This window comes from Calypte anna, chromosome 4A (assembly GCF_003957555.1).
Source record: "Calypte anna isolate BGI_N300 chromosome 4A, bCalAnn1_v1.p, whole genome shotgun sequence".
In the NCBI taxonomy this organism is placed as follows: domain Eukaryota; kingdom Metazoa; phylum Chordata; class Aves; order Apodiformes; family Trochilidae; genus Calypte; species Calypte anna.
The window spans coordinates 1,110,689-1,131,894 of NC_044248.1; the positions used below are offsets into that span (position 1 = coordinate 1,110,689).

The 21,206-nt window shown below is 42.8% G+C and overlaps 1 protein-coding gene across 5 annotated transcripts in view; it reads left to right on the forward strand.

Annotated features, from left to right (window-relative positions):
• The window catches only part of ANKRD17 (ankyrin repeat domain 17), a 64,704-nt gene that overhangs the window by 27,185 nt on the left and 16,313 nt on the right, over positions 1-21,206 (forward strand). For 2 of the 5 annotated variants that reach the window (XM_030450251.1, XM_030450253.1), the window contains 12 exons: positions 3,317-3,554; positions 4,004-4,195; positions 4,606-4,715; positions 5,495-5,582; positions 6,215-6,342; positions 6,789-6,932; positions 7,508-7,610; positions 9,130-9,885; positions 17,283-17,431; positions 19,108-19,219; positions 19,379-19,524; positions 20,624-20,766. In XM_030450251.1, the coding sequence (XP_030306111.1) occupies positions 3,317-3,554; positions 4,004-4,195; positions 4,606-4,715; positions 5,495-5,582; positions 6,215-6,342; positions 6,789-6,932; positions 7,508-7,610; positions 9,130-9,885; positions 17,283-17,431; positions 19,108-19,219; positions 19,379-19,524; positions 20,624-20,766 (2,309 nt within the window). The remainder of the gene's footprint in view (positions 1-3,316; positions 3,555-4,003; positions 4,196-4,605; positions 4,716-5,494; positions 5,583-6,214; positions 6,343-6,788; positions 6,933-7,507; positions 7,611-9,129; positions 9,886-17,282; positions 17,432-19,107; positions 19,220-19,378; positions 19,525-20,623; positions 20,767-21,206) is intronic. The other 3 variants (XM_030450252.1, XM_030450254.1, XM_030450255.1) reach the window with 3 other exon arrangements.

The following is a 21,206-nucleotide window of genomic DNA, read 5'->3' on the forward strand; positions in this document are numbered from 1 at the left end:
TGCTTTGCCCATCTAGGGGCAATTGTAAAATGATAGTGTGGAATTAATTGCCTTTTAATGAAATCTTGTGAGGTTCTTGAGAACAACTCTGATTTCTGGATAATAATGCTTTGCCATAGAATGCAAAGATAAGTCTTTCATGTCATTAGCCTTGTGTAGGGTCAGGTTGTGAACCTGTGGCAGTAGAGGAGTGCTGCAGATACTTACTTAGTCTTCCCTTTGTTGAAATAACTGTAATGGCTCTAAAATCAGCCAGTTATGTCTATTCATGGAAGCTAATGGCTTCAGACAGGGGAATCATTAACAGAAACCATTATACTCCCAAGCAGTCCTTAGAAAGAAAGGCATGTAGATAAACAGGACTTCAGCTATTGTTTATCTCTCTCTGAAATCTTAATAGATCAGCCATATAAATATTGTGGGTGCTGTCCTTGAAGCAAGTTCCCTGGAAGGTGATGGTAAAGTTACCTCATTTAATGTTGCAATAACCTTCTCCTTGGGACAGCTCTTGGGCAGACCAGAACTTTGCAGAGCAAGCTGGTGTTTCATGGAGCAGCCTTCTTTTCCTTGACACCCTTTTCCCCCACATTTTTGTTCCACCAGCAGACAAAAAGAAATTCCTAAGACTCTCAGAAATGCTGAGAACCTTTTGTATTTAAGACTTCCTGAGCAATAGAAAAAAAAAAAAGTGCCCCTTATTTCAGGAATCTGTTCCTAAATCCTCCTCTGAATTCACAGCCTGTTGAGAGTTTCAGTACCTTCTGTTCTGCTTAAGAGAAGGAGCAGCTTTTAAGCAGGACTTATAAAGGTTGCAGTCTGAAATAAGGCAGGGGCTTCTCAGCATGTTTTTCTGCAGAAACAGTTGTCAGAAGACAGTTCCCTTCTCTAGAAGAGGATTGAACTTGAACGTGGGTTACAGACTCATTAGGGTGGCAGGGCATGACATACAGCAGTGAAACTGTTTAAACCTTGTCCTACAAGGCACAGGGCAGACTTGTGGCTGAGAGCTCTTACAGACAGCAGTTAGCATTGGTTTAATGCAGATGGGGTGTTGGGCAATGTGACTTGCCTTGTGGGAGCAAAAAGCAGGTTTGTCTGGTTTCCTCTTACTGGAGTAACCAATCTTGCAAGAGGAGGGCTGAGTACTGCCCACAGTGGCTGATCTTTAAAATGCACCTGGTGCACTTGTGCAGGTTGGTCAGAAGACTTTGTCATCTAATAGTAGTTTTGGGGCTTTTTCCAGCTGTTGCAGAAGAGCTGAACAGCACCACCCCTTTGCAAGGTTGCTTAAAGCAGGGGTAAAATTTCCTGGTGTGGTTAAATGCCAGCAGTTCTTCCCAAGGCTGCTTGGCCCACATAAAAGCCTTTGCAGCATACCTTCAGACTGCTGTTTGCCAGGCTTGTTGTGAATCAGGGATGATTTGTGAGCTCTCCTGCCAGAGCCTGGTGGTTCAGGCACTGTCTCTGCATTTCCCTGAGGAGGGATTCTTTATGGAGTCTTGGAGGTTTTTTCCTTAAAATAGTATTGTCATTTCATGTAAAAGGTGAATATGTCCTAGTTAATGTCCTAGATATTTTTCTGAGAGGAAATCATGTGTTGCTCCCTGACTATCAGAAGAAGGTATAAAACACTTAAGAAAATGAAGCATAAAAGAAGTGCAGATTGGTATTTTGTCTGGAAAAGAGCTTGGTGGGGCTGTGGTTTCCAGCTTGGCAAGGATGGCAATTTGCTGTCTCTCTTTAGTTAATCTGAGATCAGGGTGTCCTTAACTCGTTCAGTGACAACCTGGGGACAGCCTTGAGTGCCTGGGAAGCTGCTGGGTTTTGTCCTCTGCATCCCCCTAAGTTTTGTGTTTTGGACCTTGGCCCATTGATGCTTACTCCAAGTTGGACTGATGGCAAATTCCTCATGGAGAAAACCAGCTTGGAGAGCTTGTGCTGTTGTTGGACTGCAGTCACCCAGCCAGTCTCTGCTTCTCTCTACACAAAAGCAGAGCTGTCACTGCCAGGCCTCCAGTGTCAACATCCAACTAAAAAGCCACTTCAAACAGTTCCTGCCTTTATGGCATGCTGAAAACATGACTGAGGTCGGATGCTCAAACATTTCCTTTGTTTCTAAAGGAGGAAAGGAAACTTAGGTGCTATGGTTTGGTAAAACAAAGGGGACAGCATGATGACTGTACCTGGAAAATCCTGCCAGGGGGAGGCTGTGGTTCAGGTGGCTCCTGTGAGGAACCCCTGAGAAATGGGCTTGCTTTGGCTCTTCTCTTGGAGGGACCAAGTCAGTCCTGACTGCTGTGAAACTGAGCAGTTTTGTGAAACTGAAAGAGTTTTGCAGGAGCCAAGAGGCAAGCAGTGTCATCGTTCACAGCTCCTTTTGAAGGAAGGAAGGAAGGAAGCAGAATGATTAAATCCTGTCCTCTCTTCCTCCTCCCTCCCAAGGGTCAGGAATCTGTAATGTAAATGGTCTGAGACCCAGCAGTCTGCATGGACGTGAGGACAAACTGTATTCCTGACAGGTGTTGCTTTTATTGCTAAAATACACTGTATTTAACAAATAATGCAGCTGCCTGTTGAATTAAAACAAATTTCCCTGTGTGACAAAGTTAGGAGCATTGGCAGTGAGTGACTTGTTTGTAGTGTGCAGTGGTTTTGTTGTTTTTAGGAAGAACATCAAAACCTGTTCTTACAGCCAAGGGAAGACTTTTTTTTTAACAGAAATTTTCTTGGTACTCCTTTATTTCTTAAACTCCTGTCAGTAGTAAATTGGCAGAATGTAAAAGGAAATACAGTTGAGTGTATTTCTTAGTTAGTAGTTCTTTCTTAGAATTTGTATTCCTAAGATAATTTTGCACATAGTTCTGCATCTACAGCCATTAGCAAAGAGGAGTGCTGAGTATTTTGGTGCTATTCTTGTGAAGGAGGCAAGCTTCTAAAATAGTGCAGAATACCCTATCAACTGCTTGGGTTTTGGTGTGGTTTGTTAGTAACAAAGTGATCCCCAGCACTTGGAGTTGTGTCTGGTACAAAGAAGTTGACCAGCTTGTTACACCGTCAGCAGGAAGGTTTGATCTGTGGGTCACAGTATTTTAGCTTTGAGTTGAACATAGTCATTAAAACATTTTTGAAGTTTCCTCAGGTGCCTATTAGTAGATCCTCAGTCTTTGTCCAAACACTATTAAGCAAGTTTCATTACATTTTTGGACTTTTGCTTTCTGTTGTCTTCTGAGGGGATTTGGATCAGTGACTTTGTAAAGCTCAGGAGAAGAACACCTTTCCTCTTCTGAGTGTTGATGTTGGCTTTTTTAATTCCTAGGATGGCCATGTGGAAGTGGCAAGATTACTCCTTGACAGTGGGGCTCAGGTGAACATGCCTGCTGACTCCTTTGAGTCTCCCCTGACTCTGGCAGCCTGTGGTGGGCATGTGGAACTGGCAGCTTTGTTGATTGAACGTGGAGCTAACTTGGAAGAGGTGAATGATGAAGGATACACACCACTAATGGAAGCAGCTAGAGAAGGCCATGAGGAGATGGTGGCACTGCTGCTTGGGCAAGGTAACTATTGGGGTGCTTTCCATGACTCAGTTACAGTTCAACAGGAATCTCTGTATGCTGGGGAGAGAGCCTAAGTTACTGTAGTTCTTTTTGCTCTGCTCCCTTATAAGAGGTCATTCTGAATTGTTCTTGTGAACAGGTTTGCATTTTTCAGACAGACATCAAAGGGGGAGCAGTTTATGTGACTGACTTGCAGTCTCCATGATGGCCTTGGCCTGTCTTGAAAAACTGTAGAGGTCCTCAGAGAGGTTTCCAAAGTAGCTAAATGTAGTTTAAATCTTTTAGTTTGATACACAGTGATTTCAGAAGAAAATTTCTGCAACTGTAGAAATGAGATAGGTCATAAGATGTCTTGTGCATCAGTAAATGGCTTTGTCTGCTGGTACTGATTCCAGTACCTAGTGTTCTCTGATGTGTGTGTGATTTTGGTGTTGTGTTTTGTTTTAAAGGAGCAAACATCAATGCTCAAACAGAGGAGACACAAGAAACAGCATTAACTCTGGCTTGCTGTGGAGGTTTTCTGGAGGTTGCTGATTTCCTTATTAAAGCAGGAGCTGACATAGAACTTGGTTGTTCAACACCTTTGATGGAGGCTGCTCAAGAGGGTCATTTGGAGCTGGTGAAATATTTATTAGCTGCAGGTATGGGGTAATTTGCTTAACATTTTTTAGAGACTTAAAGTAACCTTGAGAAAAATCTCTTTCCATTTTCATTACATTTTCATTAGCCACTTATTAAAGCTGACTGCAAAGGTTTGGGGAACCTTAAGTGATTCACTAATTGGACCCTAACTTAACTTTTGAAGATGAAGCTGATGTAAACTCAGTTGGAACTGAACTCCTAGTTAATGCTTTGTTCAATCCTCGAGTATGATTAAGTTGTCAGTTTTGATGATGTTGGCTCAGAAAGAGGAAGTTAAAAGTTTGCTATCTGATCTGGTAAAGATTATGAAGAGATTGGTATTTTCTGTGGTGGTTGTAATATGTTGGTGTTTTCTGGAATGAATTTCATGGAGCTTCCAGAGCTTACCTGCTTGTTGTTCCTGCTCCAGGGGCTAACGTGCACGCAACGACAGCAACAGGGGACACAGCACTGACATATGCCTGTGAAAATGGCCATACTGATGTAGCAGATGTCTTACTGCAGGCAGGGGCAGATCTGGTAAGTCATTACCTTCTTGAAAAAAGTTCAATTAGGAAATGAAGTTGTAAACTTTTTTGTTTCCCAAGTTCATTTCTGAAAACTTCCTGAATTTGCTGTTATCTTTAAACAGTTTTTTTTTTTTAAACTAAGTTGAGGATTGGTGATGCTTTTCCAATGGATTTTAGGCTGTTTAACTACCTGAAAGTGCTTAGGTCAGTTGTAGTACTTTGGTGACTGATACTTAAAGCCATTCAAGTTTGCTTGTACAGAACAGGGGTTTCTGTTCTTTTGTCATGGGCAGTCCTGAATGGTATTCAGCTTTCAATTGTTGAATTATGGCTTAGTACTTGTACCTGTAAATTGTTCTGTTCCTTGTGCAAGCTGTCTGCCAGTTGGCAGTTCTGTCCTCCTGGAGTCTATTTGGTGTACCCTAATGGAATTAAGATGACAGAGGTAAATTGATTTGTATGTTTCCATAGGCTTGTACACCAGTATGTTACCAAAAAAATTAAAAATTAAGCATGACAGAATTAATTTTATGTAACTAAAATCCCCATCTTGTGCCTGAGTGCTTCTTGTCCAGGAGTCTCAGCCCTGTACAGAGATAGGTAGATAGTTATATCTGCCTGCAAGATACACTCAGTTCAAGTTTTATATAAATTTCTGTGTCTGTAGTCTGTGAAACACTAAAAAGGGATTTTCTGTGTCTGGTATCTTTCCATTTAAAACAAAAGGCTGGATTGCACCCTTTCACATGTGTTGCTTTTGTATTTTAAGCCTTTCTTTTTCTGCTTTAGGAACATGAATCAGAAGGTGGAAGAACTCCTCTCATGAAAGCTGCAAGGGCAGGTCATGTTTGCACTGTTCAGTTCTTGATTAGCAAAGGTGAGACTGTGGAAAGGGTTTGCTTTTCCTGCTGTTAGAGACACATATCAGTACTACTGTGTCACTTCTTGGGGTTTGGTCATTGGCTCTCAAACTAGGCATGTAACCATCACCCTTGGTTTCTGGTGTGATCAGTGGGGACTGCAACTACTTCTTAAAACAGTTGTATTCCAGTAATTCCTAGTAAAAGCAGTAGCAGTGGTTATTGGATGTCTCCATGCTTCTGGTGCAGCTCTTGAGCACTTACAGAAGTCTTTACAGAAGTTCACTCATCAGCTTGCTGGTGCTAAGGTTCATGGATTCATGCTAGATATCTTAGCCTTGGGTGTTGTTTGCTTTTTATAAAAAGAGGCATAACCTTGGCACAGTTGTGGGCAAGTTAATAAGCAGTAGGTTCATCTGCTGTGTGACATTACATACTTAAAATGTAGATATTAGACAAAGGAGTTTGGAGTGCTAGTCCAGGTAGGGTTTCTTTTTGTTTGTTTGTTTTTTTGCTTTTAATTGCATAGTTGTAAGGCTGCAGCCATGGAAAACAGTTTTCTCATATTGCAGAAAAAATCCTGACACTTTTGATCAAGAAGAACCAGTTGAACTCTTCTTAAGTAACCCTTCTCCCTGTGTTTTTGAAGGAGCAAATGTGAACAGGACCACAGCTAACAACGATCACACGGTGCTGTCCCTGGCCTGTGCTGGAGGTCACTTGGCAGTGGTGGAGTTGCTGCTGGCTCATGGTGCTGATCCTACACACAGACTGAAGGTTTGTCACTCAGCTACCTGATTTTCCTCTGAGGTAGTCTTTAATCTTAAAACTCATGATCCACGTGAATTCCCTCCTCCTGTATTCTCTTCAACTGCCCCAGCATCTCGTGGTTTCAGTAGAAGTGAGGTGCAAGAAGTGGTCATTTCCAGAGGCAGGCAGTGAGCTCCTGAATGGACTGAAAGTAGTTGGGAGTGAGGAGGAATGCAGGGCTGCTGACTGCCATGAATGAGAAGGTTAAACTCCAGCTGTAAAATCATAATTGTGGAAGAGGAAGGAAAATTTTAAATTGGCAACACTTCAGCAGAGCCCTTCAGTTTGGATGTGGACTCACTGCAGATTTCATGAATATTTATCAATACAGTCTTGATAGATAATATGTGGTGTCTGCCAGAGTGCCTCAGTGTTGTCATGTTTTGAGGGTGCTGTTTTCTTTCCCTCCTTAGGATGGATCAACTATGTTAATAGAGGCAGCAAAAGGTGGTCACACCAGCGTGGTTTGTTACCTGCTAGATTACCCAAACAACTTGCTTTCTGCTCCTCCACCAGATGCTACTCAGCTGACCCCACCATCCCATGACTTAAATAGGGTAAGGTTTAAGGGCTTGTTACCTGTGGGTTTGTGGGTCTCTGTTGTGTTTCTTCTTGCAACTTATTCCCGAGTTGAAAAGTCAGTCCTGTCATTTCATGAACCATTGAGCTGTAGGTGACCACATGAAAATTACTTGGAGCTGTTGTGCAAATAGTGAAGGCTCTTTGAGTATCACTGTGTGGTGCTTTCTTCATTGTTCTCCTTGCTCTATAAATAATCATTAGAAAAAGTGAGAAGGGAAAAGCCAAACCAGCAAGTGAAAAGGTCTGCTTTAATGGGGCTCTTCAGACTTACATTTATAGCCCACCGTGGCTTGTGTTTGCCTGTGCCATGCTGACATAGGCATTGTTGGGGAAGTAATTTCTTAGGTTAAAAATGCAAAGTATATGGAAGTCAGATGATCTCAAATTGTTAACTACTGAACTCAGCATTAAAAAAACCAACAAGTGAACTTATTAAATGTTGTTAGTCACCATTAAAGTCTGCTTTTCTGACAGGTTTTGTTTACCTTCTATTGAATTATAACTAGATTAGAGTATGAGAAAAGTAATCTGTTAGTATCCAACATTTTAGGCTCCTCGTGTACCAGTGCAGGCGCTGCCCATGGTCGTCCCACCCCAGGAGCCTGACAAACCCCCTGCTAATGTCGCTACAACCCTTCCCATCAGAAATAAAGGTCAGTCTTAGTTCTGGAGATTATTTTCTGAATATCCTTCCTAGGCAGAAGATAGAGGGTTGCACTTCTAGCAGAGTAGTTCCTACGAAGAGCGTTTATGGATTCAGTCAAGGGAACTGCAATTATATATATTTTTTTTTAAGGATTTGCTTGTCCACCAAATGCGAGGTATCAGCCATCTAACCCTGTAATCAGAAGGCGTCAAGAAATCTGCCTAATTAAATATGTTAAAATATCTATTAATCTGACATCTGGACTGATGCAGAATGTCACCCAGAAGCCTATAGAGATTGGATAATGGAAGTTGTTAAAACAATGTTAATCTCCACATGGCAGTTGTTCTGGTAACTTGTGTTTCCTTAGGGGGAGTGGGTTTGACTAATTCCATTGAAGGCGGAATTTCTTGTGCTATAAAATCTTTAGTCTGATGTGGCTCAGGTCCTCTTAGGACTAAATTTGCATCTATTTTGTCGCCATTTTGACACTTAATGCTTTCTGTCCTTAAGAATTCTCTTCCAAAAAACATTTTTTTTTTTACCAAGGATCAGCAGTAGTGCAAATACAGGCGTGCATGTCATAAAATTAACACTGTGTGTACACTTGTATTGTTCTGGAAATACAGCGAGGATGACTGGAAGAAACTGGGCACCTCCACTGACTCAAACCCTGAGTTTTGATTTGCTTTTCACCCTTCAAAATTAACCGATTGTTCCTTCTCCAAGTGGTATGGCAGACCATGTCAGCTGTGTTACTGTGGACTTCTTCATAAAAGATGAATTGGATGAGTCCATCGCTCGTTCTTGCAGGAAGGCTGAAAAGTTTGCCTTGCCTGGGCACAGAGCTGAGTTTTGAACACAGGCAAAAATCATGTCTGCTATGGATAAACCGTAGTGGCTAAACACACCCTGATAGATGATGTTAGGTATAAATGACTGTCCCGGGTTCTAGCACTGTTTTGTCAACTGAGCAAAGCTGGATACCTGTAGCCAAAGGATTTGGTAGTCCTGGGAAGTGTAGTGCTTCCTAAAATGTGCCAAGTTACAGAACTGGGGGCCTAGAGCAAGTCACCTGTCCCTCGAGGTGTTTTTGCATCACTTTTGCTGTGCTTTCAGGGCTGTAATCATACCTTTGTCTCAGCACCATCCCAGACACAAAACACCAAGCAGAGACAGCATATCCTTTCTTTTTGTTTCCATTTACCTCGTAGCACCACAGGGTAACAGCGGCTCTCGAGACAATGGCTTCATTTGGCAAAACTATAGCAATTGTTGGAGTAAATATGTCAACGTAGCCCAGGGTTATTTGGAATGTCCTGTTTAAATTGCAACCTGAGTGCTGTGTTCAAATTGCTAGTGACAGGTAGGGCTTTCTTTGAGGGCCTTGCAGTACACACTGACCTTCTGTGGGTGCTGTGTCTCGGTGCATAGCTGGCCAGTTAGCATCCCAGCAGTAGCTCTATAATGAGGATGCCATTCATATGCACTTCCATTGGTTCTGAGGGGGTTTCTTTTTCACACAGCTGCTTCTAAACAAAAGTCCAGCAGTCATTTGCCAGCAAACAACCAGGATGTACAGGGTTACATCACCAATCAGTCTCCAGAGAGCATTGTAGAAGAGGCTCAGGGCAAGTTGACAGAGCTGGAGCAGAGGATAAAAGAAGCCATAGAGAAGAACGCTCAGCTGCAGTCCCTGGAATTGGCACATGCTGACCAACTCACCAAAGAGAAGATTGAGGAGCTGAACAAAACGAGAGAGGAACAAATTCAGAAGAAGCAAAAGATCTTGGAGGAACTGCAGAAAGTGGAGCGAGAGTTACAGCTGAAAACTCAGCAGCAGCTAAAAAAGCAATATCTAGAGGTAAAAGCGCAGAGAATTCAGCTCCAGCAGCAGCAGCAGCAGCAGGCTTGCCAGCACCTGGGACTACTGACTCCTGTTGGGGTTGGAGAACAACTCTCAGAGGGAGACTATGCACGATTACAGCAAGTGGACCCCATCTTGCTTAAAGATGATCCTCAGCAAGCTGCTGCGCAGACGGGTTTTGCACCAATTCAGCCTCTGGCCATGCCCCAAGCTTTGCCTCTGGCAGCAGGTTCCTTACCTCCAGGGTCCATCGCAAACCTTACAGAACTGCAAGGTGTTATAGTTGGACAGCCAGTTTTGGGCCAAGCACAACTAGCAGGGCTGGGGCAAGGAATACTGACAGAAACACAGCAAGGGTTAATGGTAGCCAGCCCTGCTCAGACGCTCAATGACACGCTGGATGACATCATGGCAGGTGGGTTTATATTGTTATGAGCAGGTATAATATTTGCTTGACCAGTTGAGGGTATGTCCACTTCTTTATGTGTGTGTGTGTGTGTGTGTGTGTTTGTGTATTCCTGCTAGCTCTCCAGCCAGTGCTGCTAGTCTGCTGCTCCCTGTCTTTAGGAGGCCAGAAAACTAGTTTTAACTTTTCAATTTGCAGGGCTGTCTTTCCTTTTGCTGAGCTAACTGGTGCCTGTTGGTCAGGTTGGTATGTCAGAAGTGGCATTTTAACTCATGGTAGTTTGGGGGGTTCTGTTTCCACCTGTTTGTAGCTCAGGAAGGAGCTCTTGGCAATACTGTTGAGTACTTTGGACTAGCTAAGTGAGGACTGACTCAGAATCAGCTTTGAGCAACTGTAACACCACAACAACCTATAATGTAGACTTGGCTTCTGAATCTGAGCTGCTCTACTTGGTCTTGAGTAGTCTACCTGTTGCAAACTCTAACTTTTGTTTAGGGAAAAAAAATTACAGTCCTGTGACTTCTGAAAACATCTACTCATATAAATGGAAAATCTGCCAGGGAAAAACAAATCCAGCCTTAACAAATTCTTATTTAACAATTTGTGGAACTCTTTACCCAGCAACATCAGTGTTCTAAGGTCTTAAGCAGTGAAGTGAAAGAAGGAAACAGGTTTAGAATACTGTAGAAAGCACAAGTTGCTAGTGTGGCTTTACTTTTCCACCTACTTTAATTGCACTTAGTCCCCTTTCCATGTTGAAGTAGTCACTGAAACACTTGTTTTGGCTGCTTAGATGCACACAGATTCACTGTTAGGACACAGTATTAAAAAATTATGTCACCCAATGTTTGTTGAGGTGCTCTTGGTTAAGCAGATGAATTTCTCTTTTTAAAAGTGCTGTCTGTTTTGACAAGCCTGCTTTGTAAAGCCTGTTAGGATAAGGAGCACAATACAGAGCAAAGGCAAATCTCCAAGGTTTAAGCCCAGAGATGTGGGGCTGGTCTTGTGTATGCACCAGCAGGTACTGGAGTGCAGTAATGGTGCAGAGTGAACAGAAGGTACTGGACTGGTTAAAAATACCAGGTGGTGATGGCTTAAAATACTTGGAACACTTCAAATTAGGCACCTAATGAGTAACCTGGTGCTGGGGCAAAGCCTCATTAAAGATCATAGACACATAGGTGAGCCACAGAGGTACTTTACTGAAAATCTGGTGGTAAAATTGAAGCCTAGACAGAGAAATTGGAATCTTTCAGTGGATAAAAAGCAAGCTGGGTGCATGAAGTAGATGAGGTCATGTCCACCATGCATTGTTAGTGAAGATTTCTCTCTTGTGGAGCTGCTGGGGTACATGATGCCAGCTCTTTAAATCAGGAGGTACAGTTAATTGCAGTTCATGGTTACTGAAGGAAGATCTGTGCAATGCACTTCAGTTGTGCTTCATTGTAACTGAAAACATGAGTTAGGACCTTTGCTGTTTGTTGAACTGCACAGAGCAACTTGAGAATGTGTTTTAGGTCACCTGGCATGTACCCAAATGCTGATGCCTGACTTCTGAGCAGATCAGGCATTCCCCATGTGTGTTTGAGTGAATGCTGTTGTACTGCTGGCTCCCAGCTCACAGAATCACCTTGGTTCTTCTCCAAGCAATAATCTAACACTGACAAGTCCTTAACTAAACCAACTGTGCAACTCTTAAATACCTCCAGGGATGGTGACTCCCACTGCCTTGGGCAGCTTGTTCCAAGTACTTAGTGTGTGCATGGCCATGTGCAACTGGGACTGGGGTCTGCTTCATAGAGCCAGAGGATGGCTTGGGTGGAAGGGACCTCTAAAGGGCTTCTATTCCAACCTCCATGGAGAGAGCAGGGACATCCTTAACTACATCAGGGTGCTTGCAGCCTCATCCAGCCTGACCTTTAATGTTTTCAGAGATGGGGCATCTACCATCTCTCTGGGCAGCCCAGGCCAGTGTTTCACCAGCCATGTGTTAAAGAAGTCTACATTATAACTGGCCTAAATCTCTCCAGCTTTCTTACAGGCCTCCATAAATACTGGAAGGCCCCATTAAGGTCTCTCCTGAGCCTTCTTTTCTGCAGGCTCAGCAACCCCAGCTCTCTGAGGCTTTCCTCACAGCAGAGATGACCATTTTTGTGGCCTCCTGGACCTGCTCCATTGGCCCTACAGCTTTGCTGTGCTGAAGACCCCAGAACTGGACCCAGCACTGCAGGAGTGGTCTGACCAGAGCAGAGTAGAAGGGCAGAGTCACCCCCCTTGTCCTGCTGGCCACTCTGCTGGTGATGTAGGCCAGGACAGAGCTGGCTCTCTGGGCTGCCAGTGCACATTGCTGGCTCATGCCCAGCTTCTTCTCACCCAACACTGCCAAGTCCTCAGCAGGGCTGCTCTCAGTCCCCTCAGCACACTCAGCTCTGGAATGCATTTGTCTGCTAAAAGCTGTACAGATGCAGTTCCATCCTTGCTTGGCTGGCAAGTGGCTAATTTTAGGATTGGTTTGGTTTTTTGGTTTTTTTTTTAGTGACAGTAGACACTGACCTGAGTATACAGCTTCAGTGCCAGCTTGAATTCCACGTGTCAGAATTCAGTGGGGAGGTGGAAAGAGCTGAATGGAACACGCACAACATTTAAGCAGCAGCTAAATATATTATCAGTACCTTTCTGTATTGGTTTCCTAGGAACCCTCTACATACTATTCCCATGGATTTAAATCTCTTCCTGAGGTGGTTTGAGTTTGGTTCCATCCCAGAGCTGTGGCTTGCAGCACATTACAAAAATAAAGCTTCACCTTGACTATGTAGACTTCTATTTAATGCTCACCTCTCTGCTTCATTAGTTGCAATCAGCTAGTTTAATTTTCCCATTTTAAGTGCTTGTTTCAGACAAGGCCAAATGCTGGTATTCCTCAGCAGTGGGGGCAAGAGGTTGTTGGTAGGTCAGTTCTGGGACACAAATCAAGAGTCCTTGCTATCAGAGAAGCCAATTGGTGTTACCAGAGCTCTGCACAAGCTGTCTGGAAACACAGTAAATGAATGTACCAGTTGAGGGCTTAGAGGTCATGGGCTGTGGTTTTTGTTGGGTTTATTTATTTAGTTTTAGGTTTTTCTAAGAATTGGCTAAGTTGAAAAAGTAGTAAATAATCTTTCCATTTGACTTTGGTCTCTTCTGATCCCTCTGGGGTTGATGGCAAGCAAAAGGTTTGCTCTTCAGCTTCAGCTGTTGGACAAGTTCTTTGCTTGCTGTGAGGCTAGCAAATGTTTTTTAGGGTTGGTTGCATAACTCCTGAATGAAAACATTGCACATGGTAAAGGCTGTGCTCAGGATTTAAAGAAATAAAATACATCCCTATTTTTAATAGCAGATTTTTTTATAGTACTATTCAAAGGATTATGTCCAGTGACCAAAGATCACAAAGATCCTCAGGAACCCTGAAGCACTTAATTAATTCCTGGAAGCCCCCTTGTAGGATCAGTCAGCTTTACTGTACCTGTCTAAATTAATACATAAGAAAGAATGGGTGTTGACTGCAACTCCTTCACCAAAAAATGAGGAGGTTCTGTCCCACTTGGACCCATGCAGGAGCTGCAGAAATCCAGGGATTCAATCTTTTATGCATTGGTGGAACTGCAGTTGGTTCCTGGCAGGGGCTACACTGTTCTGGCAAAGGGATGGTAAATCCATTTATCCCTCTGTCCTTGGCAGAAGAAGAGGCTTCCATCTCATGGCTTGGAGCAGGTTTTGTGTGGGACCCAGCACACCTCAGACTGTGGCTCTGCAGGTGTGGGGTGCTTTCCTGGTTCATCCAGGGAACTGAGAGTGCACAGAAGCAACACTGTGTTTGTATTGGAATTCAGAACATAACTTGGACTCTTGTCACTTGAGGCATGTTATGCATCTGAAGTGTTCTCGGGTGATATTAAGCATGTGTGGCAGGAACATGACTTCTAATAACTTTCCACAGACAAACTGGGGGCAGAGTAGAAACTGAATGTGGAACAACCCTGTTGAACTGGCTGAAATTAGTTGAAAGAGGCTGAGGATTCTAACATATTTTGGGTTTTAATTTTCAGTCCCTCATCTTGGCTTATTGCTGTGTAAGGTGAAGTAGTTCCTTCCCACATTTACCTTTGACCCTACAGGAGATAAGGAGTCCATGCATTAGGACAGTGCCCTGCCCAGTCAGGCACCACTAAGTGGAAACTTTCTGGTCAACACGAGGGTGAAATGGGATTAGGAAGATGCTTGGTTTCTGCAGCATCTTGTGCTTAGTGAAAACACAAAGTATTCAGGGAAGTCACAGTTCTTGACAGTGCAAACAACCCCATGTTCCTCTCCAAAATGTCAGGGTTTTTTCAGACAAGCATTTTGTTTGAGGAGATGTTGGTCAGTGAGGAAACAATCCTGTTGGCTGAACTGTTAGGTATCTGTTTTCAGGTTTTTTAGTTTGTCAGCTTGGCTGTTTTCCTTCCTCCCCTGGTACTAGGGCTGCATTTTTAAGCCAAATGCTTGTCTGGCTGGTGAGGCTGTTGGGCATGGGGAGAGGGGAGCAGCTGTGAGGATGTGTTTTAATTAAATCTAAGAGAAAGGTGAGGTGTCCAGAAAGAAACGAATACAAAGAGCAGTCACGCTCCTCATCTTAGAAAGCACAGAACTGGCTGTCTGGTAACCAAACAAATTAAAAAGATTTTGATTAGAGTAGTCAAATGGTGCTGGGGGTGATGGATTCTGACAGAGAAGCTTGACCTTGTTTTGGAACATGATTAAGACTGGTAGCTGGTCCTGTGCTGAGGCACAGAGATGCTAAAGCATTTCAATAGTGAGCTAGCTTTGAGAGCTTCTTACCCCAAGCAAAAAGTAATGATGTTTTAATGCTGGAGTACAGACTTACATTTAAATGTTGCCACTGGTCCTTTCAAAGTAGAGGGAGGGGTGGAGGGGAGAAGTAAACCTTTGACTGCCACTGTGTTTAGACTTGGTGATCAAGTTAATTGGTTGCTCTTTCCACTGCTTGAGTCTGTTGTGAAGATCTTTTGGCTCACTGAAAACTTCTAATACTTTTGTTTGAACACAGTAAAGAGTCTCTTCGTTGCCCTTGGCATATTTATTACAAATTTGAACTCTACACAGGTGATGTTGAAACAAATATAATCAAAGTCTATCCATAAAAATTAATACCTTGTCTCAGTGAAATGTGCTGTGGGATCTGAACTACATTTGTCCACTAATTACTGCTGAAGCCCATTTGAAACATACTTAACACAAGAACTCTAAGTCAACATGCATGTTCTGCTCTGCCAGCATACAGAAAAACACTCACATGTGGGTTGTACAATAAAGATTTTTTTCTTTGTGGAAAGAGGGCTGTTGGGCTTTAAACATTATTCCTCTTTTTTTGTTGTTTATTTTCCCCTCCCTCTCACTGTAACACCATTGGTATAAAAAGGCTTGACTTGAATTGAGCCCTTCCTAACTACCTTCATGATTTTACTTTTTAAAGTCTAAATAAAATACAGTACGTGTTCTCCAGGCCCCTATTGGGGCTACAGCAATAATTCTTAGCAGCTGTTTAAAATACATGTGCCTGGGTTAACTTCTGTCAAATGGGGATTATTTGTGCTTTTGTGTCACCTGAGTTAAGCATATTTGGTCAGTTTCCAGTCCATTTTGCAATTTTTATTTCATAATAAATGTGAGAGTCAAGAATCATGATCCTTTATAACTCCATTACTGTTCTATGCTGCTTTACCTTCCTCTTTGAACTTGGAGAAAGGAGGTGAATATGGTGGTTTGCCAGAATTACTTGTTATGACCAGATGTGCAAATAGGAGCTGAACTTGACAACTTCTTATCCTTCTAAATGAAACCAACTTGAAGTTGTGGTTTTAAGTTCTATCTATAATGTGCAGTCAGAAGAAGGAATGGGATGGGTTTCAGTTCTGTGCTCCACTGAATGATATTTCCTTATCATTTTGGGTCAGTTCTCTCTGCTGAGCTCACCCAGGCCATAGTTTTTGACCTTATGTCAGAATATTTTGACTTAGCTTCTGTATATTTCATTTAATTTATGCCTACTGTGACTTGACTCCTGAGTGATGCATTGAAAAGGCACTCCTGTGTAAAGACCAAGGGAGCTTGAGTCCTGATTTCAATATAGTGGGAATCACACTTTGTCTAAGTTGGGGGTGTGTTTTCTCTGTGACATGTATTAGCTGCTTTGCTGGTATTTGGGATAGAAAGAAATAAAATTAGTAATGGATTAGAAACATAGCTGCCTTGCAGAGGAGGAGAGAACACAAACGGGCATGTTAAGATACATATTTTTGTATTTGTTGAAAAACAGATTAAATATAAGAGCTAATTATGAATGATGGGCAGTTAGGGACACAACTGATTATTAAACCTCTTTGAAAAATGAACAGGACTTGAACAGTTGAGGATAAACAGGCATTATTCTGATGTTTCTTTGAGGTTGGCAGCCTATGGAAATTGCCTTTCTTGCATTTTGACAGCACTTTATCTTCTCCTTTACTGGTTGCACATGATAGTGACTTGGAAAAACACTGGAGAAAAGTCAGGGAGAAAAACAATAAGCTCTTTTAAGGGAAAAAAAAAAACAAAAAGTAGGAAAATGAGAGGGTTTCCCCCCAAAGTTGTTTTAGATCTAAGTTTGCTCTGTACTCTAAAATGTGATGTGTATGAACTGACTTGCAGGGCAGTAGTCGGTGCTGTTCTGTGTCGTGTCCATCTACTGTCATCAGCTGTACATGGTACCACCTTCTGCTTACCCTAACCACCTAGACCAAAGTTTCTGCACAAGGGCTCTAAAGAAGCTTCTGCTTCTCTGGTTTCCACAAATCCTGCCATGTGAGCATCCTGACACCAGCACTGTTGCTTTTTTTTATGTTTATGGGGGCTGCAGTGGTGGGGTTTGAAGGTTGGCAGACTTACATGAGAATCTTTAAGCTGTTTCAAGAAAAATTGCATAGAGACCCATTGATTGGACTTGTTCTGCAGTCCTGCTTCTAAAGGTATGGAACTCCTGGTCCAAATAATGGCTGATTTGTTGCAGGAAAGAGTGTTGGTTTTTATTTAAAAAAAAAAATCATGGAAAGCATTGTTTTCTGTGGTGGGTTCTAGAAAACGTGCCAGTCTGATACTTACCTGTTTGTTTGATCTAATGCAGTTAACCTTTTTCATAGCTGTTTAATTCAAAGAGTTAAAGGTTCAAAGATTGGGTTAAATGTGTAGGCAACCTGTACTTGTGGAAAATGAAGTTTTTTGGGCGATCTGTCTGTCGGTGGGAGGTCTGTCCCACTGTCCCTTTACTGTCCCATTCAGCATTCCAAGTGGATTGTTTTCCTTTTACTAAGTGTAATTCTTCTGTCCAACAGCAGTGAGTGGAAGAGCATCTGCAATGTCAAACACTCCTACCCACAGCATTGCAACTTCTGTCTCCCAGCCTCAGACACCAACTCCAAGTCCTATCATTTCTCCTTCAGCCATGCTGCCAATCTACCCTGCTATAGATATTGATGCACAGGTAAGCCTGACACTGCCACTGCACCACAGATGCCTGAAGCTGGTTTGCTTCTGCATCCTGAATAATTCAGGGGCAGTAAACAGCTCTGTTTTCTAATGAATTGGGTTCTAGAGGCTTGATTTGCTGCTTTTAGAAAGCCTGTACAGCTCCCCAGGGAGTTGCAACCCACTTTCCTCTGTCCTTTTGCTGAAGAGAAAAGGTCCTTGAATGATTAAAAAAGACTTGTATTTCTAATTTCTTTGTTGCTGGAGGGATAATGAGAAACAGCAAAGTTGTTCTCTGACAAATATTAAATATTTTCCTGGTGTGATATCCTGAGACAAAAATAATCCTAAAAGTCTTGCACATTTTTTTTTTCTGGTTGTGCTAGAAGTTGTTGGCCAGAGATCACCCAGCTTGACAGAAGTGTGAAAGTAACTAAATGTGAAATTTTTTTTAGCAAGAGGAAGTAATTTAAGCTCTCATTTCCACTAAAGAAAAGTGGAAATTTATTTTCCAGTGTATTGGAAGTGACTTCTAAAGGCCCCCAAGAACCAAAGCATGCTTATACTAACCAGCATAGGAACTTGCATAGTTCCAGACTATACCTGATATGGCCCAGTTGTGGGCAGGGAGGAGAGACATGAAATTGCTGTGGAGAAAGGGAGAGAAACCTTTGCACAACCAGTCTTGGGTTCTTCAGCTGCTGGTGGCACTTGGCTTGCTTCCTGCAGTGACCATGTCCAGGGCCCATGCCATGACCCAGCTGCCCCTCTTGTTTAGTGGGAGGCACCAGGCAGATCCATGTTACAGTAAGCTTCCAACTACCTTGGATCACAAGGAAGTAAAACTAAGTTCCCATAACAGCTATGAAATGTGTGTTTCTGGGGCTTGGTTGTTCTTGTAGTGTTGTTGGTGGTGTGTAAGTCAAGAGAGATCCCACCTTGGGCATCCCTGGGCTGTAACACAGTGCCAGGAATCCCCCCAGTTGCTCTTTCAGAGAGGAAGGAGGTCAGTAACGTGGGACCTGGCAGTGCTCAGGAATGTGATGCACATTGCTCCATCACAAGTGTTCAGTAGACAGAATCAAGGTTGATGAGGGCTCTGTGTCCTTACCAGACTGTCTGCCACTGGAAATGCTCACCAGGAGACAGAGCACAAGGAGCTCCAAAGGGAAAAACATTGGAAAGCAGAGCATTAGGTCAAAGACTTTGTGTTTTCAGTTGTTCTTCTCAGTTCCTGTGATTTGTGGACTTGCTGGAGCTGATTTCTGCTGTTCAGTCTTCAGCAACAGCAGTGGTGAGATGGGAAATTTTTCCCCCCATGGCTTAACTGAAGGGTTAACAATTAAAGATGAGAATTCTATCTTCATTATCCCTCCTGAAGGCCACAGTCAGGCAGTGCTGATGGGGTCAATCTCATTGCCCAAGCACAGGTGAAATCTGTGTGCTCCAGGAAGAATCTCAGTTCTTGTCAGGCATGATTCTCAGGTCTCTCAACAGAGCTGACTTGAGAAGTAAAATCCTGCTCTGAGCTTGAGCATGGAAGGTAACTGTGAGGCAATCAGTAGATGTGTCTCGAGCTCCTTGAAGTTTTTTTGATTTTGTCACAGGTGTAACTGTACTAATAATATGCACTGTAATGGGTTGTACTTGAAAAAGGAAATACCTTGTGTATATGATGTGTGTTTCTTTTAGACTGAGAGCAATCATGACACAGCCCTGACACTTGCTTGTGCTGGTGGCCATGAAGAGCTGGTACAGACACTGCTGGAGAGAGGAGCTAACATTGAGCACAGGGACAAGAAAGGTGGGTACCTCTGGCTTTCCAGTGTAGCACACTGAATAAATACACAATAAGCACAGGTTTTATGGGAAGCTTTTAGGCTTGCTTTTCTGGTGGTTTAACTTCTGTCAGTGGAACTGAAGCTATCAGTGTGGACTCTTCAAACATCCTCTGTCATTCCAGGGTTTACTCCGCTGATTTTGGCTGCCACAGCTGGCCACGTGGGTGTTGTTGAAATCTTACTGGATAATGGAGCTGATATTGAAGCCCAGTCTGAGAGAACCAAGGACACTCCCTTGTCTTTGGCTTGTTCAGGAGGAAGACAAGAGGTGAAGTAAAACCTAAGTCTTCAGAAGCAGTGTGTAGATCAGATGTTGTGTCAGTATGCTAGAGCCATCTTCCAGCTCAGCTGCAGTAACTTCATTCCACCATTCTGTTTCAGGGTGGTGTTTTTTAAAAAGGATGCAGAGAGTCTCACATTTTCTAAGTTATATGCCTGAAATAAACTGCTTTTTCTATGTTTATAAGCTGGACCAATGCTGTGCAGACAACCTCAAGACATTAGCAGCTCATTCTGGGGCTTTTACCAGCATAATTAGATGTGGCTCTGGAAGTTCTGGGTGAGAAGCTGGAGTTAAACATGAGTCAGCTCCCTGGATGAGCCAAAAGGGTTTCTGATGGATTATGTGTAGGCCATACAATACTGGTGTACAGCAGAAGAATCTGCTATCTCTGAATAAAACAAAAAACAAACAAACCCCAAAAGCATTTTTAAAATTATTTAAATTAATATTATTTGATCAAAACTATTGATCAAAAGTAAATGTAGGGGAAGTTTGTTGGGGGTTTTTTTGACTGTTTTGTGAAATTCTGTATTCCATGACTGGTGCCATGTCACCTTCTCTGTCTGTGGCCATCTGGAAATTAATGAGGTAGAAGATACCTCTCCCACTCCCACAGGCTGTCTTAACAGTGACACTGTGTCATTTAGAAGGTGATTACTCCCCTAGACAAAACCTTCCTGAAAACTTGTCGCTCTTCTGGCCCATTTTTAGTGCCATCTGGAAGATGTCAGACGTGGGGGTTTAGCTGTAGTGACAGTGACAGCTCTCTGCTGAAGAGGGAGGCCTGCTCTTTACTAAGTCTCTTGTAGCAGCCTCTGTGGCCAGCAGCCTCCTGCAGCAGAGGTGAATTTATCCTTATATTTGTAGAGATTTGCCTGACCTCCATATCTCAATCAGTATTTCTTGGAGGAATGCATCATGTTTTCTGCCATCTTTTTTGGGAAGAAGATGGGAAGCAACTGAGTAGAATCACTTCCTTACTGTTGGAAGGTGTCAGCAGTATATTTAGGCTTCAAAAGCATTTGCTGTGGGTAGATTTGCAAGTTTGGGAGAAAACCAGATGTTATTTCTTAAAACACTGCAGGTGGTGGAGTTGCTGCTAGCTCGAGGGGCAAACAAAGAGCACAGGAATGTTTCTGATTACACACCTCTAAGCCTTGCTGCTTCTGGTGGCTACGTGAACATTATCAAGATTCTGCTAAATGCTGGGGCAGAAATAAATTCCAGGCAAGTTCCCTCCCCTCCCCCCCCCCCCCTTCTCTCATGGTTTTTGTGGAATTCTGAGTTTTTACCCTTTCCAGGAGGATTTCCTGACAACTATGTGGAGCAAAATCTTAGTATTCTTACATGATCACAACCAGTATATTGTGTAATTTGTAGCAGCCTTTTTTCCTTTTAAATGAGAAAGGAAAGGTTTTGACTGTGCTTTTCTGATGCTCTGACAGCTTCTGGTTTTTTGTCCCCCTCTGGTTTGTTGTTAACTTTGCTTCTGTACCATACAATCAGCTGTCTTTGTAAAAGATGGAAATCTGTATTGAAATTACTTTTGGGTTGCCTTCTGAAGAAAGTGTGTGTGTTTGTCATCCCTTTGTTTTCACTCTGTAGCTGACTGAAAGCTTTCCCTGTGTGTGTATGCCTGTGTATGATGCTTCTGCATCCTTTGGGAG